Raw genomic sequence first — 10,345 nt, 5'->3', positions numbered from 1 at the left:
AGTAAAAATAAATAAATAAATAAATAAATAAATAAATAAATAAATAATTGGAGGTGATTTACAGTGAAAGACACAAAATACAACTGTTCAATGGAAATAGAAAATAAACACAATAAAAGAGAGATGAGAGACAATTTGTTAGCATCAAGAGTCACGTTGCTACTATGGTCAAAGGTTAAATGTATCTCTAAAAAAAATGGCAGAATTCAAAGTTGTACATACATGTGGTTACTTATGTTTTTTTTTTTTTTTTTTTTTTTTGAGGCGGAGTCTCGCTCTGTCGCCCGGACTGAAGTGCAGTGGCCGGATCTCAGCTCACTGCAAGCTCCGCCTCCCGGGTTCACGCCATTCTCCTGCCTCAGCCTCCCAAGTAGCTGGGACTACAGGCGCCCGCCACTTTGCCCGGCTAGTTTTTGTATTGTTAGTAGAGACGGGGTTTCACCGTGTTAGCCAGGATGGTCTCGATCTCCTGACCTCGTGATCCGCCCGTCTCGGCCTCCCAAAGTGCTGGGATTACAGGCTTGAGCCACCACCGCGCCCGGCCGGTTACTTCTGCTTTTAACACCCACACACAGTACAAGAGATTATTTAAAATATTCCCAAAAGGACGATGCACACCTGTCGTCCCCACCACTCAGGAGGCTGATACAGGAGGATCACTTGAGCCCAGGAGTTCAAGGTCAGCCTAAGCAACATAGTGAAGCCCCATCTCCAAAAATATAATAATAATTCTCTCAAAATACCAAATAAAGGTGGTTTTATTGATAAGATTTTTGCTGTTTGGTTTTCCACTATTCTCTATTTGCTGATTTTTGTTTAATTAGCATAAAACATTTTTATTTTACTAATTTTTTATGATTGAAAAAATGATATGAGTTTCTCCATACCAAGGCAAAAATATATATATACACCTATATTTATATATGTACATCTAGATCTATATCTACACCTCCATCGCTGTCTCTAGGTCTAGAGACAGAGATATAGACAATGAGATAGAGAGAGAGAGAAGTTAGAGAGAGATGATGGAGATAGATGAACTAGCGATAGAGACGTGTCCACAGAGGAAAACCTACCACCACTTTAAGAGAGAAATCTTTTTCCCAAGAATCAAATCCTTAGAGGAACAAACACTGTAACAGACAAGGTCCTCAATACTTGTTTTAAAACAAATGCAGCAACATTCATATGCATTTTTTTCCTCCTTGGTATAAGTCAAGGACATAACAAAAATGTGTGAGTAAATGTTACTTTGAATGGTTGGACAGAGTGGAGACAGGGCTGGGACTGAGCTGATGACGACCAGGTTTGCCACTCTCCAAGGATGTTGCACAATGCCAAGGCAGAACTGAGACTCCCTAGGATGGATGGAAGAGCTTCAGCTAACACTGACCTCCTTACCTGTTCCCTCTGCCTCCATTAGGAACATATAGTGCACACACACACACACACACACACACACACAAAACACTGCTGCTGCCAGGATATTAATGTGCAGTTTGTTAGATGAGATTCCCCTTCCTTCTCGTCCTCTGATCTAGTCCTTTTCCTTCTCCCCTATCTTTTGTCTTTCCTGACCTAACAAGGCTATGGTTCATATCCTGATCCCATTACAGACCAGCCCTCCATTAGGTTCAGTCCTCAGCTCTGACACACAGGCCTGCTGGAGAAACCCTCCAAGCGTTGGTGGATCTTGCACCTTCTGTGTGCCTGCTGTCTAACTACTGATGACTTGGTCACTGCCTGATGGGGAACTGCATCAGCTCTGTGAATTCTTGCAATTTATTGCCTGGGAAAGTGCCTTGCACATTAAACAGGTAGCCCATAAATGGATGAACAGGGGTGGGGGCAGAAGGGTGGAGGTTGGAGGGATTAATCTAATAAGGGAAACGAGCAGAACAGCCTACAAAGGCTTAAGAACACAGAGGCCTTCTCTGCAGCCCAAGCCCCTCTATGGGGTAAAGTGCCCTCAGATATTTGGTGCCATGGAGAGTTGATGAAGAAAGGCTTCTAAAAACAGTGAAATTGTTTTTTATTTATTTTAACTTTTAGAGACAAGATCTCACTATGTTGGCCAGGCTGGTCTCGAACTCCTGGGCTCAAGAGATCTTCCCACCCTGGCCTCGCAAAGTGCCAGGATCACAGGCATGAGCCACCACACGCGGCCAAGAGCAAAATTTTTAAAGCAGGACACTATGGCCTGATGGACAGGAGAGACTAGCGTCCCTCCTCCCTCCCAGGGGCCTGGCTCCATCTCAGAAAAACCAAGTCCCTCTTGCTCCACAGCCGCACCCTCGGCTTCAGCCCTGGCAGTTGTGTTGAGCAGATGCTGAGGAGATGGGGACATTTTACCCCCTCCGCAGCTGCCCCAGAGGGTCTCAAACCCAGGGCTGATTTAGGGCTGCCCTGACATGGCCATCCCTATTCTATGTCTACGTGTCATTCATGGCTAAAGCAGTCCAGGGCCCCAAGGCAACCAAGCTCCTCTCTCTTCTGCCCACTCCCACGTGCCCTCCTCTGCCCCAGTGTTCCTATCATTACATCCTGGGCATGGAAACCCGGGCCATTCTTGAACCAGGGCTGTGGGCTGAATGACGGCAAGAGGAATGAGGTCAATGGGAAGGGACAGCCCAGAAAAGAGAATCCCTCACAACCTGTGGTCTCCCACTGCTTTGGTAGGAACCTTGTAAACACAGCAGCAGCCCCCCAGGAAAGTCTTGGAAGAAAGGAGAAGCTGATCAGATTCAGAGACTGAGGCATCTGGGCCTCCAACCAAAGGCTCCCCTGGCCCTAAAAAGTCAGACTCCCGTCTCCTTAGCCCTTTCCCTCATGGACCAGCAGGTGGCACCACCGACAGAGATTTCAAAACCAAAACTAAATTAAAGTGGAAACTCAGATCTTTTGTTTATGCAAATAGTTCATTCCCTGCAACATTCCTCCGGGAATGGTCCCCCCTCCATTCCACAGAAAACCCTCCCCTCCCTGCTGTGCGTGACGCGGGCTCCCTCTGCACACAGTGCACGAAGACGCTGTCAGGAGAGCCCAGGATTCAACACGGGCCTTGAGAAATGTGAGTAAGGGTGATGGGCACCCGGGAGGGAGGGGGAAGCCAGGGGAGAAGCCAGGGCATGGGAGGCAATTCAGGGAGACAGGAACACCCTTTTCTCTTCACACACTCTTCTCTCATCAATCCCACTGTGCACACACATGGACACACACAACACGCGCCCCATCCCTCCTCCTAAGGACCAGAGGAGACCTTATACATAGAAGCTCATGCCATGGTCCTTTCTTCCCTCTGGGCTCACGGCAGGGAGCAGAGAGAAGAGGGGACCCCCTGCCCAGGAGGGGACACTCTGCCTGTGTCCCACACTCCACAGATGGTCTCTCCCAGACGCTCTTACTGAACCTGTGGGAGCCCTTTCAGAGACCCACGGGTGGAAACCCTCACCCTCCATTAACTGGTCCCAAGCCAGTCCTATTCCTGGAAGGGGAGGGGAGGGATGGGGCCGGGCAGGGGAGGAGGCTGGAAAGGGAGTGTGAGGGGAGTGTGGTGGCCTCTGGACTGGACACTGCCCTGGGGAGTGACCCAATGCAGCAGCTGCAAAGGCCGCCCTCGCCACCCAGGCACCCCTGCTGAGAACATGTCGGTGAGGTCCAGAGTGGGCAGAGAGGAGGATACCCAGCGGTATGGCCATCTCGCCCCCTGCCACGGCCACTGCCCACATGGCAAGAGTGCTGAACCCCTCCAGCTCCAGACACTGTCTTTTGTTTTGGCAGGTGGCTCTTGTACCTCCTGGTGCCGGCCCTCTTCTGCAGGGCAGGAGGCTCCATTCCCATCCCTCAGAAGTTATTTGGGGAGGTGACTTCCCCTCTGTTCCCCAAGCCTTACCCCAACAGCTTTGAAACAACCACTGTGATCACAGTCCCCACGGGATACAGGGTGAAGCTCATCTTCCAGCACTTTGACCTGGAGCCTTCTGAAGGCTGCTTCTATGATTATGTCAAGGTAGGGGCAGGATGGGTGGGCAGAAGGGAGACAAAACGGGACCCTCTGGGATCTGGGATCTGTATGGCATGCACACCCCCAGACACAGCCCAGCCCCGCAAGAGCTGATGGCTGACTGCATCTCTTAGAGCCAAGGGTTGCCCTGGATGGGGCACTCACTGGTGAAGAGGCCCTCAGTGAGCACTGAGGGGAGAAGCACAGAGAAGGAAGCGGACGGGACCCACTCAGGAAATTCACTGTGCACTGAGTCAGGAAAACTTTCCCCAATTGCTGTCTAGCTGAGAGCCTTTGGGAAACCACCGTGCCTCAGCTTCCCTGTCTCCAAGGAGAAGATTGGCATGGCTGCCTGCCTCAACAGGAACACAGGGACATGAGGAGGAGAAATGTGTGCTCTGGCAGCACAGGAATAGTCTTCAGCAAGGACCATAGGCTCAGAACTCTCACCTTTGTGACAACCTTCCCTGGCCCATCTTTCTCTATCCAGTAAAAATGAGATTCAGGGCTCAAGCAGAGCCTGCGAAGGTCCAATAACTACCATTCCCAGGAGACCCCTGGAGGTTATGCGTGAATTACCTGAAAATGGCACATCTTCCCCACCCAGAAGAGTTGGCGAGTGTACAGTGTTGGGGGAGGGCATTTGGTGGCAGGGGCAAGGAGAGGTTGAAGAGCCGTGAGTAGGAACGATGAGGGATGAGGCAATGCCTGCTGAGGCTGAGACTGGTGGGATTCAGGGCTCATGTTCACCCAAAGGCATCAGGAGGCACTCCAGGTGTGAATGGTTTGATTAGGCTGAGGTGGAATCTGAAGACAAAAATAAAGCAGAGCTGTCCAAGCTGTGGGAATAAGGGGCGGGTAAAGGCTGGGTACAGACAACCAGGACCCCAGGGGAACAGGCCATAGCAGGTGGTGGGGTTGGAAAATGACCTGAAACCTGTCAGTGGAGCAGAAAACAGGGAAAGGTGAGGTACCCAGTGCACGACAACATGCAAGAGTGAGTCAGTGGGAGACTCGGGGAACAGTTGAAAGTCACATGGGGAAGTTTGCAGCAGCCGAGCCCAGCAGGTAGTGACCAGCGGAGCCAATGTGGTGCATGATTCACTCTGGGCGAGACAAGGAGGGCTGTCACTGAGCCACCACGTGTGCCACTCCACAACAGGTCTTCTTCCTACCCCCTATCCTTCTTCCACCAGATCTCTGCTGATAAGAAAAACCTGGGGAGGTTCTGCGGGCAACTGGGGTCTCCACTGGGCAACCCCCCAGGAAAGAAGGAATTTATGTCCCAAGGGAACAAGATGCTGCTGACCTTCCACACGGACTTCTCCAACGAGGAGAATGGGACCATCATGTTCTACAAGGGCTTCCTGGCCTACTACCAAGCTGTGGGTGAGTAGCCCCCCGGGATCCCTTTTCTCTAACCTCAGCCCTATTGAATGGAGGCCAAGAAAGGGAATCTTGAATCCAAAGAAGCCGAAAGCCTGGCTTTGCTTGTTCCTCCCCTCAAGAGAACTTTCCCTAACAAGGCCTGTCAACTTGGGCTCTGTCCCCATGGAGCAGTCCCCAGAGAGCTTTGGAGAGGCCTGGAGGTCCAGGTAGCCTAAAAGATGCCTTTGTCTTTAGGCCTCTGGTGAGTGACCTCCTAAGGTCAGAGCCACTACTCCAGTCTCCCAGCAGGAGCTTAACCCTCCTTCCTGAATGCCTTCCAGACCTTGATGAATGTGCTTCCCAGAGCAAATCAGGGGAGAAGGACCCCCAGCCCCAGTGCCAGCACCTGTGTCACAACTACGTTGGAGGCTACTTCTGTTCCTGCCGTCCAGGCTATGAGCTTCAGAAGGACAGGCATTCCTGCCACGGTGAGCCAGAGTGGTGTAGCAGGGAGGCAGGGGTTCAGCCAGGGCTTGCTGGGCCAGCGAGAGCCCCCCCGTGATGCCCCGCGGGTCTGTTCGCACAGCTGAGTGCAGCAGCGAGCTGTACACGGAGGCATCGGGCTACATCTCCAGCCTGGAGTACCCCCGGTCCTACCCTCCTGACCTGCGCTGCAACTACAGCATCCGGGTGGAGCGGGGCCTCACCCTGCACCTCAAGTTCCTAGAGCCTTTTGAAATTGATGACCACCAGCAAGTACACTGCCCCTATGACCAGCTGCAGGTACAGCCGTCCTACCCCTGAAAGATCCCTTCCTCCCCTTCCGTCTGCACTTCGCTCCTCTTGTCCCCACTTCCTCCTGGATCCCCTGGCCTGCTGGGGCAGGAACGGCCAACATCACCCATGGGCTGGGCAAGTTCCCATACAACTGGAATTGAGTCATGGGGATCCCTTTCCACCTTCCCCTGAAAACACGCATAAGGCAGGATTTCATCACCACCACCACCCTGGCCACCAGGCTACTACACAGTTGGCCCTGTGTAAAAACGTCCAAGCTGGAAAAAAAAAAAAAAAAAAAAAACCTCCTCCCCTACCAGATCTACGCCAACGGGAAGAACATTGGCGAGTTCTGTGGGAAGCAAAGGCCCCCCGACCTTGACACCAGCAGCAATGCTGTGGATCTGCTGTTCTTCACAGATGAGTCAGGGGACAGCCGGGGCTGGAAGCTGCGCTACACCACCGAGAGTAAGGCTCCCTGGGGGCCTCCCTTGATGGCCAGCAATGGGGAAAAGGTGGGAAGAAGGAAGGGCAGGTGGCTCTGAAATAAATATGCCCTCTGGTCTCCCCAATAGTCATCAAGTGTCCCCAGCCCAAGACCCTAGACGAGTTCACCGTCATCCAGAACCTGCAGCCTCAGTACCAGTTCCGTGACTACTTCATTGCTACCTGCAAGCTAGGCTACCAGCTCATAGAGGTAAGAGCCCAGGGCTGAGAGGAGAGATCCGGCCCAGCATCCCAGGGGGAATTCAGATGGTGAGTTCACAGAGGATTTAGTCTCACCCCAGCTGGAGTCATAGACGTTTCAGCTGGAAGAGTCTCCTGGTCCACCAGCTCTCCAACTTGCTGCACACTTAAAACAGAGAGTTTACCGGGCGCGGTGGCTCAAGCCTGTAATCCCAGCACTTTGGGAGGCCAAGACGGGCGGATCACGAGGTCACGAGATCGAGACCATCCTGGCTAACGTGGTGAAACCCCGTCTCTACTAAAAATACAAAAAACTAGCCGGGCGAGGTGGCAGGCGCCTGTAGTCCCAGCTACTCCGGAGGCTGAGGCAGGAGAATGGCGGGAACCCGGGAGGCGGAGCTTGCAGTGAGCTGAGATCCGGCCACTGCACTCCAGCCTGGGGGACAGAGCGAGACTCCGTCTCAAAAAAAAAACAAAAACAAAAAAACAGAGTTTACAATCCTGGAAGATTGCTTGAGCCCAATCATTCAAGGCCCCTGTGAATAGCCACTGCACTCCAGCTTGAGCAATATAGCCAGACTCTGTCTCTAAAAAATAAAAACCAATCAATAAATAAATACTGAAGTCAAGGGCCCCCAGCAGAGACTCTCATTCCATTGATCTGGAGTAGAACCTGAGCAACAAGACTATTTAAAGCTACCCAGGTGATTCTAATGTGCAGCCAAGTTTAAGAACTATTGCCCTGGTCCAATAATCAAGAAAGCTGAAGGAACTGGAAAGGCAGGGTGGAGATGTAGTGACTCATCAACATCACATAGTGATTTTCTACGGCAGGGACTAGGACCCCAATCTCCTGCCTCCTGCTCCAGGGCTCTTTTACACATGTTGGTGGTCTCACCCTGGGCCCACCGTCCTGTCCTCAGCTCTGAAGATTCAGGAAGGAATATGGTTTTATCCGTGGATCAATCTCACAAAAGCTGGTAAACTAAAAATTCTCTGTGTCTCTGGACAGAGACCCAAGACTGGACATCCCTTCGTTGCTCAATAGGTCCACACGGAAGACTTAATCAGAATCAAAGAAGAGACCTATGACATGTCCTTAAGTCACAGTTAATTCATTTAATGCACATTTTAGGGGTCTGCTGTCAGGCACTGTCCTAGATGTGGAAGGTTCAGTAAAAAGAAACCCACATAGTCACACAGCCTTTGTGGAGCTCACATTTGAATGTTGCATCAAGTCGAGTTCATCTGATGCATTGTTCTTTACTCCAAGGTGCTTCCATCTCCATCAGGAGAATTGGGTGGGTGTCCTGGGTCCAGAGGACTGGAGACTAACAAACTCTTTGCTCATATTACAACTTTCCCTTGCCTGCACCACCCACTGCCCTTACTTTTGCATTTGTCATTCACGTCATAGAATTTAAAGCAAGTCACACCGTTTCTCACATTACCTACATTTTACTCAGACGGTCTAGTTCTCATACACATTCTCTTGCAATCTTTCCCAGGACTAACTCTATGGAATGATTTTTGGTCTTTTTATTTTAGTTTTGAGAGACAGTCTTGCTCTGTCACCCAGGCAGTGGCATGATCTCAGCTCACTCTAAACTCCGCCTCCCAATTTCAAGTGATTCTCCTGGATTCAAGCTATTCAAGTGCCTCAGCCACCTGAGTTGTTGGAATTACAGGCGTGTGCCACCACGCCTGGCTAAGTATTGTATTTTTAGTAGAGACAGGGTTTCTCCATGTTGCCCAGGCTTGTCTCGAACTCCTGGCCTCAAGTGATCTGCCTATCTCGGTCCCCGGAAGTGCTGGGATTACAGGCGTGAGCCACTGCACCTGGCCGATTTTTGGTCTTAGTAAAACTCATTCGTATTGTCCAGTAACTTTTCATTTCAAAGACTGCCATTTCCTAGTCTTGTCCCTGCTCAACAGCAACAGCCCTTCACACACATCAACGTCTCCAGCACATTTCAACGGGGTGAGGTGACTCTAGGATTTTAGGGAAGGCCTCTGTCCTTAGGAAAACTGCAACCCAGGAGAGAGAAAGTGATGCAGGCCTGGAGGTAGGGGACTCCAGCCAGAGAAACGTGGTTCTGCCCTGGAGCACAGGCTTTTGTTTTGATACAAAAAACACTCAAACGTGGCTTGTGATTTTTTAAATTACAAATTGTGGGATTCAATTGGACCTCAGTGGGAACAGGCCACAGTCTAGAGAGAGGATGATCGGGTCTATCAGTTAGTCCCGCTCTGACCTGCTGTGGTGTGGCTCAGTGCTCCTGTCTGCAATGGGCTGGGGAGAAGGAAGAAGGAGCCACATCCATGGGGGAGGTGAGAGATGTCTTTGTATTGCCTCCCACTGCTGTGTGGGAAGGGCAGCAAGGGGACCTGCATTGCCTCTTGGCACTGATGACACCTCTGTCCTCTGCTCAACAGGGGAACCAGTTGCTGCACTCCTTCACAGCTGTCTGCCAGGATGATGGCACATGGCATCGTGCCATGCCCAGATGCAAGAGTAAGTCACAATTCAGGGATATGACTCTGGGGACTTCCCACTTCCAGCCTTGAGGACCTGGGCCAAGAGAGAAAGAGGCATCCAGAGTAAGCCTCTTTCCAAGAGACCCTCACCCTGACTTGTCCTTTGATGCCTATGGCCCATCTCAGGAATCAGTGAGCCCTCATCTCAGGAATCAGTGAGTCCTCATCTCAGTGGGATGAATGGGCTCTACCCAGAACTGAATTTCACACCACCCAACTCCTGTCCATTGCAAGGGCCCTCGCCACTGACTATCTTTTCTAAGCTTCTCAGCCTGCTCTGCGCGTGGACAACTCACACTCTCCCCACTGAAGTTCCAGCACAGTCATTCTCAGCTCTCACCCTGCCCTGTGTTCTCTCCAAGTCAAGGACTGTGGGCAGCCCCGAAACCTGCCTAATGGTGCCTTCCGTTACACCACCACAATGGGGGTGAACACCTACAAGGCACGTATCCAGTACTACTGCCACGAGCCATATTACAAGATGCAGACCAGAGCTGGCAGCAAGGAGTCTGAGCAAGGTAGGAACCAACGCAAATGGAAATTTCCTCCCTTTCATCCCCTTGGAGTATCCTCCGAGATTTCTCCCAGTAGAATCCCTAGGGAATGCATATTAAGATATCTGCCAAGGCACTGGCTACAGGGGCCTGAATTATAGTGCTAATAGGAACCTTGTAAGTTTGAAGAAGGAGGCATCTAAGCTGATGCAAAGAAAAGATTCAAATCGCATAAACAGCTCACTGTCACCACATCGTCCCTACTACCACCATTGCCTCCACCACACTCCCACTGCTACCATCACTGCCATCACCACTACTACCAGTAACAACATCAGCAACACTACCAGTAGCATCAATGCCAGCACAATCACCACCATCACCACCATCACCACAATCGATATCATTATCATTACCAATGCCACCATCACCACTACCATGATCACCACCACCATTACCAACACCACTATCACCATTA

The 10,345-nt window shown here is 51.1% G+C and overlaps 1 protein-coding gene across 1 annotated transcript; it reads left to right on the top strand.

The window, feature by feature from the left end:
- Positions 1-2,649: 2,649 nt before the first annotated feature.
- Positions 2,650-9,938, top strand: LOC111555907 (complement C1r subcomponent; the record flags this gene model as incomplete). Its single annotated transcript, XM_026452506.1, has 9 exons — positions 2,650-3,070; positions 3,781-4,009; positions 5,200-5,392; positions 5,713-5,859; positions 5,958-6,154; positions 6,469-6,616; positions 6,724-6,845; positions 9,272-9,350; positions 9,736-9,938. Coding segments are annotated over exons 1-9 (1,320 nt in total), but the record flags the coding sequence as incomplete, so codon positions are not given.
- Between the last annotated feature and the right edge of the window lie 407 nt (positions 9,939-10,345).

The sequence above is a fragment of the Piliocolobus tephrosceles genome, unplaced genomic scaffold, assembly GCF_002776525.5.
Source record: "Piliocolobus tephrosceles isolate RC106 unplaced genomic scaffold, ASM277652v3 unscaffolded_36525, whole genome shotgun sequence".
Classification (NCBI taxonomy): domain Eukaryota; kingdom Metazoa; phylum Chordata; class Mammalia; order Primates; family Cercopithecidae; genus Piliocolobus; species Piliocolobus tephrosceles.
Note: the sequence above shows the minus strand (reverse complement) of the source record. Positions and strands in the feature narration are given on the sequence as shown.